This window comes from Bacillus rossius, chromosome 16 (assembly GCF_032445375.1).
Source record: "Bacillus rossius redtenbacheri isolate Brsri chromosome 16, Brsri_v3, whole genome shotgun sequence".
NCBI lineage: Eukaryota > Metazoa > Arthropoda > Insecta > Phasmatodea > Bacillidae > Bacillus > Bacillus rossius.
This window is the reverse complement of record NC_086343.1, coordinates 19,903,215-19,925,290: the sequence shown is the minus strand read 5'-3', so window position 1 is coordinate 19,925,290 and position 22,076 is coordinate 19,903,215. Positions and strand designations below refer to the sequence as shown.

General features: G+C 39.5%; 1 protein-coding gene across 1 annotated transcript; it reads left to right on the top strand.

Moving 5' to 3' along the window:
* The first annotated feature begins 112 nt into the window (after nucleotides 1-112).
* LOC134540469 (UBX domain-containing protein 6) lies at nucleotides 113-21,602 on the top strand. The gene is made up of 7 exons (XM_063383240.1): nucleotides 113-447; nucleotides 2,960-3,135; nucleotides 3,631-3,758; nucleotides 11,106-11,351; nucleotides 11,789-11,946; nucleotides 15,750-15,879; nucleotides 20,273-21,602. The coding sequence occupies exons 1-7, from the start codon at nucleotides 218-220 to the stop codon at nucleotides 20,540-20,542; spliced, it is 1,338 nt and encodes a 445-aa protein (XP_063239310.1). The 5' UTR covers nucleotides 113-217; the 3' UTR covers nucleotides 20,543-21,602.
* Nucleotides 21,603-22,076: the final 474 nt, after the last annotated feature.

Here is a 22,076-nt window from a genome sequence, read left to right as displayed (position 1 = left end):
AAAAGGATATCCGAAAAATTTATGGGACCAGGTAAGTTGAATGCTGACGTTTTCTGTGTGGTGAAATTTTATGTTTATTTACAGTTAAACAATGTACTCTTATTTTTATGTACAGTAACACCAAAAGCAATCGAAGACCTGAAGAAAAGTGTGTCACTTCTGAAACTTCCCAGAGAACATACGCCCAGGGTTTGAACTGTGTGGAGGGTCTAAGAACATGGCAGATAAAATCAAGAAGTTTTTCCAGAAGAAAAAAGCAGATGCAAAGTTTAAGCTCGCGGGACCCGGTTACAAGCTCTCTGAAACTACGCCCCGCCCGGAGCCGGAGACCTCGCGGTCCGTCCAGGCACCTTCCCGCGCGGTTCCTTCAGATGAAGCAAAGCAGGCAGCCGCGGCGGCCCTGGCGCGCCTCGGGGGTCAGCGGCGAGACACCGCAGCGTTCAACACGTAAGCTTGCACTTGCAGGTCCAGTTCTCATTTTCAAATACGGTTTAGTTACACTTTGCCATTCTCTTTGACCAAGGGAAACTTTCTCAAAAGTTAAGCTGTAATTTCAATGGTCTGTAGCACCCGCCCTTGGCCCATTCATTCGTATTTGTAAGATTGCCCCCGGCAAATTACAGGGCAGTGATTTTTACACAGTCTGTCTGCCAAAGATCGGTAAGCTTTAACTTTATAAATAATAATAGTTGCTTTCATATATTCTCATCTTCTAGCTGTATGGAAGGCTGTGTTGACAGTAATCGTAGTGTGTGTACAATTTTCAGAAGAAATATCAACATGTTATGCTAGAGATTGGGAGTTTCCACGTTTAATATTTATCTTTCGACAAACCATTTCTGTAAATGAAAATTCATTTGGTAGCACTGACATTTCAGAATGCAGTTGAACAGACTGTTAATGGTTGTATATCATTAAGTAATGGGTGGGTGGGACAGAACATTGAAGGCCAGGTCCCTTAACACAGAACTGTCCAAGTTTTAGTGTTTGATGAGCAGTACCAACCATGCGATTCTAAATTCTGTTTATTCATTTTTCACAGTATACAGATATTTCAGTAGTTTGTGCAATTACTCATGTGTCATAAATGGTTTGAAAAGTAATTTAAAAAAAATCCTCTTTAATAGCCCTTTACACAATGTACTGTGGTTATGAACAGTATTGTGAAAAAAAATTTTTTTCAACTTTTTTTTTGCATACGTATCAGTTTCTACACTTGTACCTCTTGGTCAATGTGCTTCCTGGGAGAGAGTATACTCTCTTTCCTGAGCAAGTTATGATACATATTTCCTAATATATATATATATAATTATAGTTACCCACTCAAAGGTTCTGTAAACATTCTTTGATTTCGTTAATTATAAAATTCTTAATAGATTTATGTGGATGTTTCAAGAGTGTAAGGTTGGTTAGGTTAGGTCAAGGGAATTTGAATCTTTCAGAATTTAGTAGAATTTAAAAAAAAAACTGTTTTTTTTAAGGTAATAAAGATCATTAGTAGATTGACAAAATACCATTTTAAGATTTCTTTTTTTAAAAAGTCACAACTAGGAAATTAACTTTATACCTAAGTTTTATAAGTTTCAACGAATCTTAACTTGGAATGGTTGAATCTGGATAGAATACTGCTAACTTAAGAACGCAACACAACTGAATAGATGAAATGAATGGTTTTATGGAATGGCGTGGAAGCAGCCAGATAAAAGCAGGTGTGCAAGTGCTCGGCTTGCAGTCTGGAATCAACAGAGTGGTTGGCTTTCAGTAACATCTCGTCAACATCCAGGTCGTTAGGAACCGAAAATAGATCCTCTGCAATGAGAGTCCAGTGTTGTTCCACTGTGCCACTCACTCTACAGGTGCATCGTTGCGACAGCTTCGGGAGAACTGAAACGTTTATTAATGCTTTATTTGAAAAAGAACAGAATATAAACTTTGACTTCATGACAGATGTTTTGTGTTTCAACTGTGCAGTGCTGGCGTGTTCTCAGGCTGTTTCTGAATTCAAGTACCAAGCAGTTGTGTGCTTGCGACCTTGAGTACTTCACTTGCCCTTGTGGCGTATTTGGCAAAACCAGATGGGTTCATTGTTTATCCTCTTCTACGGCATTAGCCAGCCGAACAGGTTGTTGTCATGGTTTTTTTTTTATTTTCATCAAATATAGTACCTATTTAGTAGGAAAAATGTTTAACACTAAAATATTGTGACATAAAATTACTGCAATTTACTTTATTATTCACATTTTGAAGTTATGATCTGCATGTATTTACGTGAATTTGTTGAGATTTTCCTCTTAAATTTATTTATTTTTTATCAAATTTATTAATACCGGTTGAATATAAAGTGAAAATTATTCAATGAGTCTTTTCTACGAGTAACCGAGGAGTACACAGATTCGTTTGATTGCGTCCTGGCATACTTCACTTCTAGTTTGTCCAACCTTCTGGATGTCACATCCAGGGAAAAGTGCGTTTAAGTATTATATAGGCCTACTTCAGACAATTTCGGACACTCCTTGAAACAACTTTAGTGTTTCATTGCAAATTAGTTAGGTAAGAATATAAATGATTTCAGGAAGTACTTGGTAGTTATGAAACTAACTAAAAACTACTTAAAGATAATATTCACACACATTTGAATTCATTAGTACATTTTATCTCTAGTCACTACAGAAAATTTCACAATTTGAGGTTGCAAAAGATGTAGCATGTTAAAATTTACCAAATATCCCTTGCATAATAGTAATGATGAGAAAAAGAAATCAACATGGCTTTTGAGATTGAGACTTAACAATATTAAAATATTAAAATTATTATTAACAAATTCCTCAAATATTTATTCAATTGAATAGTTTCTTCAGGCCTGTCCAAAATGAAAAGAAATTAATATTGCTGTATATTGGCGATACCCTGGAATTGTGGCCTAGGGACGGTCGGAAAGGTCGGTGTCCTGTGCTTCCAGGTCGCTAGCTGCCATAAAGGCCCAGGTGCGGAAGGAACTGGAGGCGGAAAGCAAGAACAGTTCAGTGAAGGAGACTGCAGAGGAATCACCTGGCGCGTCTCGGAGCGACAAGAGCGATGGCTCCGCCTCGTCGTTTCTGGCTATCAGTGGGGTGTACTTCAAATGTCCTATGGTCGGTAAGTGTCAGTCTTTTTTTTTTTTAACTAACCCTTGATCGCTGTCATAGGAAAGTCCAAACATGTCTGTGAATGAAAATATGTATACTGCCTGTGGAACGAGGGGTGTACCCACGTATAGCCAATTTTGCATACAGATGATCAAACAGCAAGTAAAATGCCTTGAAATCTGGGAGGGAATAAAAGGTTTTTTTTTTTTTTTAAATACAAGTACCAAGACTAAATTTGCAAAAATAATCCAATAGTAAAAGTACCACTCTTAGCTCAAATTTTTTGTTTTAATTTTACATATCAATCCCAACATCCAGATGATTTAATATCAGTTGTATTTCACATAACGGAAATGTTATCTGTGGCTAGTAATTTGCAAATATTTATCTAGTGGTAAACTCTAAATTGGTAGATGCGAATGAATGCATCATTCAAGTCAGTTTTGCGGATAGCGTGGGAGATCACCATGAGCGCCTAACACAAGGTGTGTGTAACGCTCGGCAGGCCCGGAAGTGTTGTCGAAGGAGGACTGGAATGCGAAGATACGGGAGTTCCTGTACGAGCAGCTTGGGGAGGAGCGGGGGCTAGCCGCGGCTCTCATCATACACACCCTCAACAGGAGCAAGGAGAAGGTGAGGCAGTTCGGTCGCTGGAGATGTCGGTTTTCTGGAAGGGGGAGCTGAATTGTTGCCCGTTGGATGGGCAGCCCTTCAGGATTTTTCTGACAGTGGTTAGGTTAGGTCAGGTCACTTTACAAACTAACCACTGTCAGAAAATTCCTGAAGGACTGCCCATCCAAGGGGCAACGATTCAGACAAGCTTTCAAAAACACTACTGTCAGAAAAATCCTGATGGGCTGCCCTTCCAAGGGGCAACAATTCAGACAAGCTTTCAAAAACACCATTGTCAGAAAAATCCTGATGGGCTGCCCTTCCAAGGGGCAACAATTCAGACAACCTTTCAAAAACACTACTGTTAGAAAAATCCTGATGGGCTGCCCTTCCAAGGGGCAACAATTCAGACAACCTTTCAAAAACACTACTGTTCACAAAACTGAATTGAAACTAATAGTTTAGCTGCATGACGCCCAGCAACGCGGAGAAACGGTAAAAGACTGACGAAACTATTTACAGATGGCACTGCTGAACAAGATGGCCGCCACAGTGGCGCACTCACGATCGATGGCGCCAAATTCAAATATCCAAACCACCACACGTTCTAGCACTATGCCCAAACATACCGCCCACCAAAAATAACATTTTTTATGTTTCACTACACTGGTTCTTAGTTGACTGGCAACCGACACAATTTTATCACTGGCCGCTTCACCACTCGATGCTGCTGTTTGATAGTAGCTACTCTTGACACACCATCCTGACCAGGATGTAGGGTTGCGACGCGGCCGAGTTGCCACTGCAGGGGTGGAAGGTGGTCTTCTTTGATGAGGACAAGGTCACCAACCTGCAGGTCACCTTCGCTTTTGGTCCACTTGCCACGTGGTTGTAGTGTGTGCAAATATTCCTTGTGCCACCGCTGCCAGAAGTGCTGTGATGCACTTTGTACCAGCTGCCATCTGTCTAATCTGTTGGTCTGAATTTCCGTGAGGTCTGCAGCTGGAGGAGATGTCAGAGAAGTGCCAACAAGGAAATGTGCTGGCGTAAGGGCCTCCACGTCATTTGGATCTGATGAAATGGCACAGAGTGGACGTGAATTGAGGACAGCTTCAATTTGAGTGAACAAAGTCGACAGCTCTTCAAACGTGAGTATCTGCTGGCCAACGACTCTCTTGAGATGGTACTTCGCAGACTTGATGCTTGCCTCCCACAGGCCTCCAAAATGTGGCGCAGATGGAGGATTGAGGTTCCACTGAATCCCACGAGTAGCCAGAGTGTCTGCCACACAATGCCAGTTAGAGGTGTTCCTCAGGTACCTTTGAAGGTCATTGAAGTAGCGACGTGCCCCTATGAAGTTGGTTCCACAATCTGAAAAAACAGCCTTACAGAGTCCACGCCTAGCCACGAATCTGAAAAAGGCATTTAAGTAGGCAGTGGTACTCAATGATGAAACAACTTCCAAGTGTACTGCCTTAGTTGCTAAGCATATGAATAAGCACAGGTAGGCCTTGGATGAACGACTGTTTCGACCATTCGAAAGCCTGACTTGGAAAGGGCCCCCATAGTCAACACCCACATTCAGAAATGGTCTTGTTTGTTGCACTCGACTTGGTGGAAGATTTCCCATGGATGGCTGCACATTGGTGGCTCTGAATCTGTAACATTTTACACAAGCGTGTATCCTAGTCTTGACAGCTCCTCTACCTGCCACTATCCAGTACTCACACCGAATTGCAGCATGTGTGGCACTGGGGCCAGCATGAAGGTGTAAGACATGATAGTAGTCAATAATCATTTCTGTCACAAAACTCCTTTTGGGAAGCAGGACTTGATGTTTCATTTCATAGGCTACATGTGAATTCTGCAGGCGTCCACCTACACGGATGATCCCATCAGCGTCAATGAATGGCTGTAGTCTTTTAATTCCAGAAGAACATTCGCGAGCTGCAGCCAAACAATCAAACTCTAATTTGAAATTCTCTTGCTGAAGCTGCTTCAAACACACCTTCTTGGCAGCGTCAATTTCTGCTACAGTGAGAGGACCTGTGTGTCGCAACTCCCTTGAAACCTTTAAATTTAATGCAAATCTCAACACGTACGCAAGTACTCTTTGCAGTCGTGACCAGGACGAAAACCTACAAAGGATGTTAAGAATGTTCGGTATACACTGACCAACCAATGAGACTAGCGTGATTGCCTTCAACTCCTCTTTACCTTCCTCTGAACTGGTATATCCTTGACTGGGCCATAAATCCACCTCTGCTGTCAACCAACTTGGCCCAGTCCACCAAAGTGGGTGTGTTAGAAGCTCCTTGGGTGAGAGTCCTCTTGATGCACAGTCTGCAGCATTTTCAGCAGAGGAAACATGTCTCCAGTGAACCGGAACCTTGCTCTCCTGAATACGAGAAACTCTGTTCGCCACAAATGTTTTCAGCCGATGTGGCGGAATCTTAATCCAAGCAAGCACTACGGTCGAGTCACACCATGCATAAATGCAACTTATATGGATTCGCTCGGACAGTGTTGTGATCAGTGATTCAATCAATTTGATAAGCAAGAGTGCAGCCTGCAATTCAAGTCGCGGAAGTGTGACGGTCTTCAGTGGTGCAACACGTGACTTGGCGAGAAGCAAATGTGATTTTGTTTCACCGTGGCTAGAAGTCCGCAAATACACAACAGCTGCGTAACCTTCATTGGATGCATCACTAAAACCATGGAGCTGGTATTCTGACTGTGGTGCAGAAACAAGACGAGGTACGGACAGCTTGCTTAGGACATCCAACTGGCCAATGAAAACCTGCCAATCAGCAACTAAGTCTAGTGGTGGGGTGTCGTCCCAAGAAACTCCCAGTAACCAAAGCCTTTGGAGAAAGATTTTGGCTCGAATGATGACTGGAGTAATCCACCCTAGCGGATCATATAACCTAGCAATTTCTGAAAGGATGGTTCTCTTGGTGACTGTTGCACTGGCATGCTGAACATGATATGAGAAAACGTCTGCCTTCCAATCCCATTGAAGACCAAGTACCTTAATAACTTCATTGCTACCATGAAAACTAAGTGGACTCTCCCGGTGATCTTCTGGAACTGCATCCAAAACTGCCTTACTATTACTGGACCATTTTCTTAGTTCAAAACCACCTTGTTTCAGGAGATTTATTAATTCTTGCTGTAACGCGAGAGCTTCTGTGACTGATGCTGCACCAGTCACAATGTCATCTACAAACACGTCATCCATCACAACCCTTGCTGCCATCGGATACAGAGGACCCTCTTCCATTGCAAGTTGCTGTAAGGCTCTCATCGCCATAAATGGAGCAGCTGAGACTCCGTAAGTGACAGTGTCAAGTTGGAATTCACGTATTGGTTGGTCAGGGTTCTCCCTCCACAGAATTACCTGGTATGGTGCATCGTCTGGATGCACGAGAACCTGACGATACATTTTGCAGATGTCTGTAGTTAATACCACACGGTGAAGACGGAAGTGAGTGATTATGTCCACAATGTCATTTTGAAGCTTGGGTCCAGTCATCAAAACATCATTGAGTGACTTCCCTGAAGTGGAGCGAGTTGAGGCATCAAACACCACTCGTAACTTTGTTGTTGAGCTGGATTCCTTGCACACATAGTGATGAGGGATGTAGTAACGACGTTCCTGACCAGTTGCATTATCTAGACAATGCATGTGCCCCAGTTGCTCATATTCACGGAGGAACTTGCAATATTCGGTATAGGCTTCCGGTTGGTGATGTAGTCTGGATTCCAACTGACGTAACCTCTTAACTGCATGACTACGTGTATCTCCTAAATCTGGGTCTCTCTCCTTAAATGGTAGTCTCAGTACATATCTTCCTTCGAGGTTTCGTGAGTGAGTCTCAACAAAATGATTCTCACATTTTGTGTCTTCTAGGCTGGAATGCTGGACAGATGGTAACTCCTCGGTCTCCCAGAACTTGCGGATGGTATCTGTTAGGGCTGTATCCGATGACGCATACATTGAGACAACACCACTACTGGAAGTATCTGCAACCTGAGTCACCTTACCCATAATAACCCAACCAAATATACTGTGCAACGCTACAGGAACTCCCTTCGAAGGCTGGTACCGCCCACCATCAAACACGTCTGGATATACATCAGCACCAAGAAGGATATCAATTGCTCCTGGAGTATCAAAAGATGGGTCCGCTAGTTCCAGATGTCGATACATGTCTCTCACATGGTGGGGAAGGGGAATGGTGGGTAAATTGGCAGCTATGTTCTTCAACACTAAAGCATCAGTAACAACGTCAGTTCCTACGCCCTTACATGATGTTAGAAAACAAGTAACTGCACCACTGTTAGCAACAACAACAGAGTGAGCCAGACCCACAACAGGAACCTTAGCCCTTCGACACTTTAGCCCCAACCTATGAACACATTCTTCGGTAATAAATGAGCTCTGCGATCCTGAATCGAGTAGTACTCTAACATTTTGCAGCATTCCACTTGCATCCTGAACTCGTACCATAGCAGTACCTAGAACGACAGTGGTTGAAACTGCAGTTGAAGAAGTTAGCGATACCACTGTCGCAGCATCCTCCTTGTGACTTGCTTGTGGCATAGTAATCTCTTGGATGGATTCACCTGCAGGTAGTTTCACTTCTTGATTGGGAACCGCAGTGTGAAGGAGAGAATGGTGTCTCCTGCCGCAGTGATAACAGTTTCTTCTTGACCTACAATCCTTCACTCTGTGACCTTGTAAGCAGTTAAAACACAGCATCTTCCTACGTACAAACTCTATCCTGTCATCACTTGACTGACCCGTAAAAACAGGGCACTTGTGAAGTCCATGCATGTCTCCACAGGCACTACAGGGCTCTGCTTCTGCTGTCACTAGAAATGAGGATTTAAAATTTGGGTTTTTAGGCAGTGACCTCTTTGGAAAAGGGCGTGCGTCAGGCACTACAGCTGGAGTGTGATTTGACATCATCAGGGCCTTAGACTGCAGCTCCACGAACTCTAACAATTGATTAAATGTGGGCATTTGAACATTTTTGTGTGCTATTTCAAACTGATTTCTTGTATCTGGATCAAGCTTTGGTAACATTAGATTCAGCAACACAAAGCTCCATTCAGTAACAGGCAACTTCAGAACTTTCAAGGCACCCAGATTCTCCTTTAGAACATCTACCATATTTCTCAGTTTGTCAGGCGCAACAATTGACAGACGAGGAAGTTGCACAATCTTGTCCCAATGCATGTTTGCAATTGCCCGGACATTGTGATACCTATCTACCAAAGTTTGCCATGCCAGAATATAATTTTCCTTAGACAGTGGGAGTGTCTTTATTAGATTAAATGGCTCACCTGATAGTGATGTCAGAAGGTATTGGTGTTTCTCCACATCTGACAGGCCCTCATTATTATGCACCAAGGATGTGAAAAGGTCATAAAATGTGGGCCAGTCAGTCAAGAGACCCTTGAATTCTGGCAACTGCAGCTTCGGCAACTTAACGTTCGAAGATGTCTTGGCAATTTGATTGCGTTGTTTGTTCTGGCCTGTTTCGTTAACAGTGATCTTGTTAAATACTTCCTGTATCCTATAGTAGGCTTCATCAAATTCCTCAAGTTCCCTTTCGCTGGCTTCAGATTCCACTGACTCGGTCTCTGTAGCTTGAATAGCAAGTTGCATGTGATTTTCTTCAAAGTCTGTCTTCAATTGGTGTAAATCGGTACACGTGGCCTTGAAAAGTCCCGCGCGACTCGGGTTGCGCTCGACTTCGTCGGCGAGCGTCAGAAGTCTTGTAATGCGGCACTTAACGAGGCGCAAACGTGTTTTGGCTTGATTTGACATTTTAAGTAACGGTCTTGCAGACGTTCGGACGCACCGGCAATACACGAACCAATGCAAGATAGGTAACCTAGGCCTAACCTAAAACCACACGTGTTGCCTATAATCGCTTGCACGCAATCAAAATTACGTAAAGTACATTTATGAGCTCAAATAATACAGTGTTTGCGTATACACTGATATTTTCTTGATAGCACAACACTATAGTCCCGGATAAAGTCACGCACGCGATTCGTAACGGTACTGCACATGTCAATTTTTGAACAAAGAAGACCGATATCTGAATGGCTTTTACGTTGTTTATGCGATCCACCGAATAAACTGGCTCAAACATACAGATATCCGGCCCGGAGGACCAAAAATGTTCACAAAACTGAATTGAAACTAATAGTTTAGCTGCATGACGCCCAGCAACGCGGAGAAACGGTAAAAGACTGACGAAACTATTTACAGATGGCACTGCTGAACAAGATGGCCGCCACAGTGGCGCACTCACGATCGATGGCGCCAAATTGAAATATCCAAACCACCACACGTTCTAGCACTATGCCCAAACAACTACTGTTAGAAAAATCCTGATGGGCTGCCCATCCAAGGGGCAACAATTCAATCGCCCCTTCTGGAAAAGTAGTTTTGCAAAAAAAATTCCGCTAATTCATCAGAAAATTTTTCTGAGCTATAATTTAACGTGCACAAATTTTAGCAAATTTTTACGATCTGACAAAAAAAGAAATGAACCTTGTCTATGCTGGTATCGAAAAATTTGGAAACTTTTCCTCGGAAAATTTTCCCCCTTCACATCTCCGACTGTCACCGATCATGCTGCAAAGACGTTAGAGAAATATTGTTTGATACAGTTTAGCTGTGGCGTTTATTTTTTTTAACTTCCTTGAACATTTGTGATTTTTTTTTCTTTTGGTTTTTTTCAGCCCACAGTGTGTCCTAGATGACAAAGATCAATTAAATCATTGAAAAGTCTCCAAAATGTCTAGTATTTTCCCCAAGATAAAAATATATATACATTAACTTAAGTTTTGCTGTGCGCAGCATTTGAAAAAATTCTTAGTAAAACAGTACTTTTGGTGAGAAAAAAAAATCAGATTATAAAATGTCTGACAGCTTCTTTATTTGTTGTTTTATATGCACTCACTTTTATCTTTGCAAATCAGCGTACGTTACTTACTTTCTGGACACGCTTCACAAGTAATTGAAAAGGGGAAATTTAGTGGAAAGATATAAGGTTATATTTTTTTTTTGGAGAGTTTCCCACTTACATTTCTAATTGATGATATTTACAAATTAAACTTTTTTTTTAATATTTGTATAAATTGATATTGTTTTTCTGTGAATTTTTACATGTATTTTCCCTTTTTTATTAGGTATGTACATTGTCATGCATAACTCATCATTAGTAGTTTTTGCCTTACTGTAGGATTTTTGGTTATTTGTGTTCTGTTGTGTGAAATATTGGTTGACTGATGTCGGCCAGAGTTCACACAGCGGTGATTGTCACGAAGCTGTGTCACCGGCAGGTGGAGCAGTGCGTGGAGACCCTGTGCAAGTACCTGGAGAACATAGTCCAGCACCCGGAGGAGGAGAAGTACCGGAGGATCCGGGAGTCCAACAGGGTGTTCCAGGAGCGGGTGGCCGGGGTGGAGGGCGCCCGCGACCTGCTGCTGGCCGCCGGGTTCCGGGAGCAGACGCTGCCCCACCGGGACGGGGAGGAGAAGTTCCTGGTCTTCTCCCCGGACAACGTGGAGGGCTTGGACTCCCTGCAGGTAGCGCTTCCCTCCCGCACCAGGTCACCAAAGTAAAAGTGCTGGAAGTCATCTTCCTTTTTGTTTTCAGTGTCTCACTTCAACTTGGTCTCAACATATTTCGAGGTGCGTCTTGCCTTTTCATCCTCCCTCTTCGTCATAAAATTTCCGTAAATCTTTCACAACATTTTTTACATTTTTTTTTTTACTTTCCCTGTGTATTTTTCATGTGATGTATTATTTTTTTTTTACTGGGATTCCAATCTTCGTTGTTACTATATGAACTTGATATTCATACGTGTCAATATTTTGGTATTTGTATTTGATTCGAACTAAAAAACAACTGATATTCACTCAGCCTTGGTGATGATACACGATACAGTGTGCTCTGTGTGATCGATACGGCTTGTCTGTGCTGTGAAGGGGCGGGAGCAGCGCACTTGGCTGTTTGTGCGCAGGTTCTGTGCGACGCTCTGCGCAGCGCGGAGCCCGTCACCCTGGAGCTGGACCGCAGCCTGCAGGTGCTGCTGCCCTCGCAGGCGGTCGGCCGGACGGAGCTGCCCCCCGAGTTCTTCTGCCTCTCCCCGGAGGAGCTCAAGCGCGAGATGAAGCAGAGGTGAGTACCACTAGGAGGGCTTCCCGCCTCGTCACTCCCCTCCAGTTGCGGTGGTGCGAGAGGTCTGGTAGCGCTTCTGACTGACCACCCCGACCTCGTGTGACTGTTTCCCTGGCTGACCGATGTCGCCCGAGTGTTCCGGGCGTGGCAGCTGTGGCAGTGGATCCGCAGTGGGCTGTTTCCCCAGTGAACCAACGTCGCTGGACCGTCTGGCCACTGAGGAACCACCCCACTGCTGTGTCGGTGAGGTGCGAGGGTAAAATCCAGGTCACCAGGCTGTTTTACCTGACCCTCCCTCGAATAATAGCAGGGCGCATGCGAAGGGCCTTGTGTAGTCATGTTTTAAAGCATAAGGTTTCACTTTTTTTTTTTGGCTAGGGAACCTTCTCAGTGTACGACAGAATATGATATGTATGCAAGTTTTGATGCATGTAAACTGATTTTTGCTGGGTCAATATATCACTTGGTCACACCTGGAAATTTTGGAAAAGGTTTTTGAAACTTTACTTCTACATGTCACATTGGGCTTAAAGTGAAGTTAGAAAAAATGTGTGTGTGTGTGGTTTTGCCTGCAATATATGTCCCCTTACAAATATAACGTTTCGTTATATACAAACAATAAATAGATGTTAAGCGCCAATTGTAGTTTTTGTTTTATATTTCAAAGTAGATTGCTGCACTGACAAATTCAATCAATTTCAAAATCTTTCTTACTCATTCAACTTGTACATCCGCCTGTCGAGAATTGCTCGCAGCTCGGGCGATGAGAATTAACGAAAAATTACGTAGGTTAAGTCCTTCAGTAACATCTTACTGTAAGTACACGAAATTAGTGCGGCCTCAAACGTGGCCACACCCAGCGAAAATGAATTTCGCCATGAGCCAGACGCCGACGTCGGTAGCCGCAATTTCTAATTAAAAATGTCCAAAGAGTTCCAAAAACAACAAATTATTAAATTACTATCTTCGGCATGGCCCTAGCTACAGACGTTAAATTTTCTATTCCACAATTACTACATGTTTTGTGAGAAGCCACCGAACGCGCCCTCCCGGTGCAGCGATCGACAGACGACTAGTGAGATCATGGCACTGTGTCCGTCACGCAGGGAGGGCAGTCACATGACCTCACCGACCAATCACACACACGCTTCATTCACACTACAAATCACAAGCCAATAGGAATATGTGACATACATTGAAAACAGTTTTCTACACATAGAAACAGGAACTTTACATTCTCGTTCTCTCTCCCACACCGCGAGACAGCAGTTATCACTCTGTTCCCACGACCAGTGGGGAATCCCAGCTTTTGTCTCTGTTGGCAGGGAATCCCAGTGTCTGTCTCATTCTTACTTACAAATCTCATATCCCTCTTTCTCTCTATTCAGATCCGCCACAGATACAGTTCCTTGTTCTAGAACTATTATGCAACACGTTAATGAAAGTTAAAAACAGCAATCATTATACAAATTACTTGACAAAATTAAACTTCTTTGAAAAATCTGAAAAAGTAGGCCAAAACAGGCAAAACTTACATATACAAAAAAGAGTTTAAAAGAAATTGATTTAGCTGGGAGGGCAGTGGTCTTGCAATGTTACACAATGGTGTTTTACTGCGTTCTACCGTAAGTCTACTGTCTTTTTCCAATGTTCTACAATAAGTCTACAGTATTTTAAGAGTAAAATGTTTGGTTATTAATATTTCTATGGTACCAAGATAATATTTATGGTGTTCAGTGCCGGTTATACTGCAGAGAACTGGGACCGACACATCATTCCTTCAGTGTGGGTCCCAACAGTTTTTAACTGCACAGCATGTGTGCTTGGTCTGTATCCATACGTCTGTGGCTAATAGTGCCTACTTGCTTCTGCCACTAAATATTTGGTCAGATAAACACTCACAAATTAATTTGAATTGGCCACAAAAATGGATTTTTTTTTAATGATATACCAGCCAATTACTACGTATGTATATGTATCAGTTATTACAACCTCCTGAGAACCTCCTGTTGACCGTATGGACAGGACATGTTTTTGTTCAAAGTTCCTCAATGTAACCAATTTGACTTTCAGAAAATATTTTGACAGTAGCCTCAGCAATATTTTAATTTGTTTGAGACAAAAATGAGTGAGTTGGAGTGTGGGTAAAACTTTGACTTGTTTTTTTTTGGAGAAATCAGGGTTGTAATCTTAATTCAGCCATTATGATTTTGATTTCCCGTGGCTGTCCCGAAAATAACCAGCCACAAGTGCTGGAAAGGCTTTGGCTGGTTACATTCTCATTTTTCCTGCATAGTGTTTGGTGTAGTAAAGCACAGATAACGAGATAACACAAACATTATTTTTAAGAGTTTCATTCCCAATGACTAGAGACCCGGAAAATTCGCGGGTTCAATGACCTCCAGGATAGACTCCAATATCCTCTACACACTCGGGCAAATGCCAACTGTTCATTGGCTGCTGACTTGTGAGTCGTCTCGACTGGGTGGCCTGTGATTCGACACTTCTATGAGTGAGGGTCTCTAATTGGCCCTCAGTCCTCCAGATTAACAGTGAACCAATGACAGAAGCAGCACTAAGGTATAATTATTTGAATTTTAGCATAACACGAAATGATCCCGCGAATTTTCCGGGTCTCTACCAATGACCTATTTCTTTTGAGGTCTGTAACAGTCTAGCAAGAAATCTTGTTTGGAAACGTATATTATAATTTTGTCATTTTTGCAAGTTTGTTGAAGTTATTCCTCTTTATACGCTGTATGAAAAAATGATGAGAGTGAATTAATTTTTACGAAGTATGCGCCCAATGCAACAAAATTTTCACAGAATGAAAAAAAAAAATCCACATACGTATATTATAATTTTGTCATTTTTGCAAGTTTGTTGAAGTTATTCCTCTTTATACGCTGTATGAAAAAATGATGAGAGTGAATTAATTTTTACGAAGTATGCGCCCAATGCAACAAAATTTTCACAGAATGAAAAAAAAAAAAATCCACATACAAATAAAAGCTGCATACAAATAAAAATTATATATTTGCTTTTGAATCATTTACTTTAATGATTTATATTGAATACTGGTCCATATAATTAAAAACTATTATTTATTGTAAATATTACTGTTAGAAATTATGTTTATAAAATTTTTAAATGTTATTTTCAATTGTCATTCTATAAGTGAGATTATGTTCCCAAATGTATAATTTATTTGCATTATTAATTATTACATTATTTTCAATAAATAATAAAAAATAATAAATTAGAATTAACAGCATATATATTGATTTTCATTATAATTCAAATTTATCTTGATTATTTTAGTAAATGAATTTTACTAAATTAATTTTAATTGATATTAATATTGAATACTGAGTATGTACTTACTTAAAAAATTTTAATTTGATAGAATTTATACTTTACCAACCCTATTTATAATATTATACCAGTCCTTTAATTATTTTAATTTTTATTAATTATTTGCAAAAAAAAGTTTTTTTTTAATACGTCAATTTTTTTCTTAAAAAAGAAGTAGTACTTTAAATTTACAAGTTTTTTTTTATCAAGCATGGGTGGTTGTAAAGTTAGTGCATGGAAAGCCTAAAAGAGAGGTGAGGGATCTGACGTCCCCAGCTTAGCCATGATCTTTGGTAAGATCTGTAGAATGTCCGTCGTCTTGGCATGCCAGGCAGTGTTTTCACATATTTGTGAACACGTACGTTGATACATTAGTGTATTATGTAGCTTTCCTGGAATTGAGTGGATTATGTGGAAGCCTTGATGTCGTGGTGATTGTTGTTTTACAGAAGCGAACTGGTGGACAAAAGCATGATGATGAGAACGAAGGCAATGAGGGAGAAGGAAGAGCAAAGAGAGATGAAGAAATACAGATATGCGCTCATACGCGTGCGCTTTCCCGATGGCATTCTGCTGCAGGTGTGCTGTCTTTTATCTTTGCACTTTTTATTTGCTTGTTTAAAACTAGTGTTGGGCCGATTCCTAAAATACACAGATTCCAATTCCATTTTCGATTCTTAAATCAAAGGGTTGATTCTTCGAATCCAATTCCGATTCCTTAATTTTTATCTGACAAAGTTCAACAGAGTAATATACTCAGAAAAAAAGGTTGTTTATGATTTTAAAAATGTAATTGCGTTGTGTTTCATTTTCTGTGCAGAAATTAACATTATTTACAGCTTATATAATGTTAAAAAGCATGTTCATTACCATCAAGTTTACGCTACCTCGAATTTCTTGCACAATTTGGCCTTTTAACCTTGCATATAGTTAGACAAAACACGTGTTCATACACTGCCATTAATCAAAGATGTCTTATGATGTAAATTGTAAATAATGTTATAACTTAACCAACTTTAGATACCTTACATTATCAACTCAATTAATTTATTGTAAAAAAAAAAAATTTGCACGGTTAGGTTAAGAATTTTATTTTCAAGCACAACTAAATAATGATCCAAATAAAATGACCATATAACCTCGTTTTAACATACAGTAGAACCCTGTTATAACGAATCTGAAGGGAGTCATTTATATGTTCACTATAGAGGGGAAACTTTATATCTGGGAAAACTTTTATATTGGCAATACATACTCAAAAGCAAAATCTTAACTACACGTAGGCCTAAGCCAAGAAAAGAACGAATGAAAATACTCAAAGCAACAGTTTTATGAGCAAATGCATATATTATTTTTAATGAACTACACATGTACAAACTTTCTATTACCTAATGGTTCTTGGACATCGGCGTATTATCATTTTTTCAGGCATTTAATACTCTGTGACGTTTTCGCAGCTTGAGAAAGAAGATTGTTCAGCTTGTTTAATATTGTACTTAATGTGGATGTTGCAATTCCCAGTTCCTTTGCTATTAACACGTGCGGGACAGTGGGATTGGAGTCTACTTTTTCAATAATGTACAGTTTATCTCGCACAGATAATGCCTTACGTTTTTTTCCCGCGTTTTCACATTTTTTTTATGTACGTATTTCTTATTGAAGCACATTTGCAGCTTAATAACACAAAATTCTTTTTACCGTCAAAAGTAAATAAACGAAAAATAACGAGTCTGGCGCATCAAAGATCACTACGTATCATTTAGTATCGCAGTTGCTAAAGCTGGAACGAAATTTTCTCACTTTCTATGGAAAAATTTAGTCCACAGAGTTCTATCTAGTGGTAGTCTTACCATTACGAACCTTAAGGTGGGTTTACGATTGAAAATTAAGAATTAAGAATTAAGACTTAGTCGTGTACTTACCATTTGACTCTATGTAAACTAGTGGAATGGTTTATGATTGTCGTGTGTGAATTTTGACGGGTCGTGTGCGGACCATATGATGACTTAAAGACTTAACAGAAATGGTTATATTTTATATTTTTTGTTAAGACTTAAGGGAAGCGACCAATCACAACAAACCGGAACCTTTCAACCGGAAGTTTATGTCTTATTATTGGACCGAGCGAGGCAGTATTTTGGGTTAGAATTCGTATATTAGTAATTTGTAATCATCATCCATTTCGAAAAATAGATATCCCATTTGTCAATAACCTATTTCAAACCTGCTTCTCCATTTCGAACAATGGCCGACCATGTGTTTTGTGCTGTGATTGGTTAGAATTAACGACTTCTATGCCAATCATAAACTGGAAAATATAGTTTTGACTTAATCGTGTGCTCTATGTTAAGTTATAATTCTTAAGGAAATCAATCGTAAACCCCGCTTTACTCGATCAAAATGTCCGAAACGTGAACGATAAATATATGACGTAAAAATATTGAATTTGCTGCTATAATGTACATACGTATTTGTGTGGTAGTAATTTATGTTTAATTTTGATAACATATTAAATGTACACGCGTTCGCCCATTCTTTAACTATGCAGGGAAAACTATTTTTTATTGTCACCTAACTGATCACCATTTATGGTTACACGTAGCCTACCGAGGCCACTCGAATATGACTTGTTTATAATATGAACAGTGGACAATCGAGTAGCGTATTGCGGAGAAAAACTTCAATGTGATCTAGAATAGATGTTTTGTGAAAAAACTTGTAATTATATGAAAATATTTGAGATAAATGTGCATTATGTCGGCAAAATTTGTTCGTGGTACACGGGAAAACGTATCAACATTGACAAAAGTTGTGCACTATATCCAATAAATTAATACATAACCTCACATCATTTTGCCGGGACTGAGACGGAAATTCACAATAAACGGGAATTCATTATAGGCGGGTTCACTATAAACGGGTTCTACTGTATTTCAAGGGGCCAGGGCGAAAAAAATAAAATAAAAAGAGGGAAATGTAAAAATAAAACTTTATTACCTATCTCATTATGATGGAAACAAATATGCACCACACTAAAATAAAATGCCAGAGATGCTTACTTTTTAATATATTAACTAGAACTTAATTATGTATCTCACTTGGTGAAAAGAATAAATCCATCCAGTCTTGCAGTTTTTCACAACTGTAAAGAGAAAATAAATTTTCTGTTCTTGAGTAAGAAAGATCTGTTTAAGCATCTCAAAATTTCCACATTTTATGGTGAGATTTTCTTACACAAAATATTTAAACTCTTCAAATAATCGTGTGTTAACATTTAATTCATTTCAGAAATTTATCGGAAAAAATTCTGTTAAACTAACACAACTACTTTCAAAGATTGTTTATGTTTAGTAATAAAAATTTACAAACGTTTCAGCAGTAATGTTTGGAAATTCAGATTTGCCAACTGCCTTTCCAAAATATTTCTAATGTAAAACGAGCATCGCTAAACACGCACAAGAACGCCGATTTACAGCAATTTGGATATGTTGCTTTTAAACTTATTTTAATATGGTCGCAGTAATCCACTGTGAATTTTGATAAAATCACTTTAAAAATTATTTTATTTATAATTCTTTAAAGTTTAAAGTGCAGAGATTTAAAACATCTTAATTTTCACGTTCACGTCATCAAAGATTTGGTTCATGGCCGTATGGTTTACCATGGCAGATAGCACAAACAAAAAATTAGGTTGTTTACAATGGCAAACGTAGCTGCCATGATGAAATAGTTAACGTTTAGTAAATAAAATTTACATTATTTTCTTTAAACATTGATTGTTTTGTCTAATTATTTTTGAAGGTTTACTATTAAATGCAGTGCTGCTGCAACATAATTTCCGAAAAATGTTTTCGCTTAAAACGGGAAAGTAGATACTGCATTTGTACTGTAGGGAAAATGGCGCTGCAAGTAAATAAATACGTTAATCATTGAAATTGGTAAATCTCAGTTCTGTAAAAAAGATTTTACTATGTAGTTTAAAAATTATGATTGCATACATTTTAATATTTTGTTACGTTGCATAGGAGATGTATTTTGCAAACTTAAAAAAACAATGCAGGAATCGGTCATGGTCGATTCCAAAACCATTGTATTCTGAATCTCGCGATTATAGTGGAATCAGTGGGACGGACCGATTCCGGAATCGGAATCGACCCATCACTATTTAAAACATTATTAGTTAATTTGATTTTTTTTTTTACATTGTCACATTTTATTCATGTGGGCAACGTGGAAGACATTGGATTTAGCCGGTGGGTTTTCTCGGGGTAATTCCATTTCTCGCACCCATTCATTCCATCAAAACTACATTTTCTTTTCATCATTCTCGTCATCTTTAATGAACTCAAAAGTCGACGAGACTTTACGTCAATGGGAATGGAAGTTTTGCTTTGTATGTATTGTTTTTAGTTACTTGTTAGCTTAAAGATCTTTAATAAATGTTTAATGTGGGCGGCAGTTTTAAGTTTCCATGCTGCCCATGATCACCCTCAAGAGCATGGGCGTCACAACCGGGGGGGGGGGGGACACGTCCGTCCCCCGTCCCCAATAATAAAAGTCTTCAGTTTCGTCCCCTCCAATAATATTTTTAGTTTCGTAGTTACATTAAATATATGATTTCTGTGACATAACCAATATGTTGCGCATGGTGCATTTAATCCAATCGTGGTAATGTGAGCATTGTGTTTTTACAAATTTGTTCTCTGAAAATATTTTTTAAAAAAAAAATAAATCATATATTGCAACCAACTATAGTTAGAATATTTAGGAAAGAAAAAATGCTTAAAAACCACTTTTTTTGCACCTTCATACCCCAAATTTTCCCGGGGGAGGACCCCCGGACCCCCCACTTTTCTTTTTCCAGGGGATGGATATTCCTCAACAACTAAATCAATTGCAGTCCCCCCCAAAAAATATATCCATGTTGCCCGTGATCGCCCTCGAGAGTGTGTGGTCATGTTTCATTCCACAGGGAACCTTCTCAGTATACGACAGGGTCGAGTCCATCGTGGAGTTCGTGAGGGAGAACCTGGTGATGGAGGACCTGCCCTTCGTGCTGACCACGCCGACAGGTCACCGGCTCACCGCGGAGGAGGACAGGTCCCAGACGCTGCTGGACGCCAGGCTGGTGCCGGCCAGCGTCCTCGCGTTCTCCCTGGACCCGTCCGTGGACGACAGCGTGAGGGCCGGCCTGGAGATGTACTTGAAGCCCGAGGTGATGGTGCTGGCCGGGGAGCTCTAGCCAGCACGTGCGAAAGTTATCATACCCTTGTATAAATTGTTACGCAATTTACAGTCGAGTTATTTTTGTATGTACGCGTGTAGTTAACTTTCATGAATTGTGGATCTCTTTTACGCGGGGATGGATCTGGGTTTTTCTTTCACCCGGGGGCAGAAGATGTGACCGGCTTCCCCCTCCCCCCTCCCCCCTCCCCTTCCTACGCCGAGCGAGAATAAAACGTACCGGGCAAGCGGCTGTCTCGGTCCGATGTCCGAACTCCGAATAACCTGTCGCTGTGCTCGGTGTAACCTGAGCCTGCGTCTACCCGTCTATACTCGCTCCCTCGCCTGCATTCCTTCGTCCTCAACGGTCTCTGCGCAGGGTTGCCATGAAAAACTAGGCAATAAAGATCGCAGTTGGAAACATGACCATTGGTAGAGACAAGATTTTATGGTTTTATTTTTAGTCCAATTTTGTTTCGAAAACGGAAGATTTCTGTAATATTGTTTTGTTTTTGTTTCTAAAAGTGCTTTTTTTTTTAATACTCAACAAATATATATTGCATTTTTATGATAAAATTTTTTTTTAATAATTTGGTCTAAAACACATAAAATTTAGAACAATTACAATAAATTCAATAAGAGGTGCACAATAAAAAAATTAAATTAATTTTTCTGATCTATGCACTTATTACAATCTTGTGTCCAGAAATAATGACATTCCTTGAATTCCAAACATTAAAAGATTACTTATTTTGATGTTTTGAATTAAATTCTGTTTAGTTCCATTATATAACTTGGATTTCGGTGTAATGCTGTGTATTTACAAGCTTCTCGGAGTTATTTCTGTTTTATCACAATCCACAATTTCATCTTGTCCCTAGTAATGAGTAAAATAAAAATATTAGTAGATATTGGATAATTTTTTTTTCTAGTCATCTTTTATTTCACTCTTTTTACAGACTACAAAAAATTTGTCGGCCCCTAGATCCATCCTTGTCTTTACCCTTAGCAACAGTCTAACTTGCGCGATGGAAAAATTCAGAAATGTATCACTGAAATAAAAATATTTGATGCTGTTATTTTTTTTTTTGCTTTGTACAATGGTAGTGGGAAATGAAATATCTGTTTCCTATGGCTTTGTTTACCTATTTATTCTATTTATTCAAGATGTTGAGGCTGTGAGCATGTAATTCAAGTTAATAAATATCTGCAAACTGAAATAATGTCTAAAAGTGATTTGCAAGTTCCCTTTAATAAAAATAAAAGCAAAAAATTGTGTCCTTGATTAACAGTGCTAAAAATTTCTGTAGCAGGCAGTTTATATTTTTATGCAAAATCACAAAAAAAAAAAAAATTGCATTTACACTAATTTTTATGTGGATTTTTAAAATATCTGTAATGTGGAGAAACAAAAATTTTCATTTATGTTTGAAAATACATTTATGCATACTTTAATTACCTCACACTTTTATCTTACACAATAAATTTATCTGCTACTATCTCGGTAAACACCTAGAAGATGCATAGTAGATACAAGTCTTCATTATTTATAT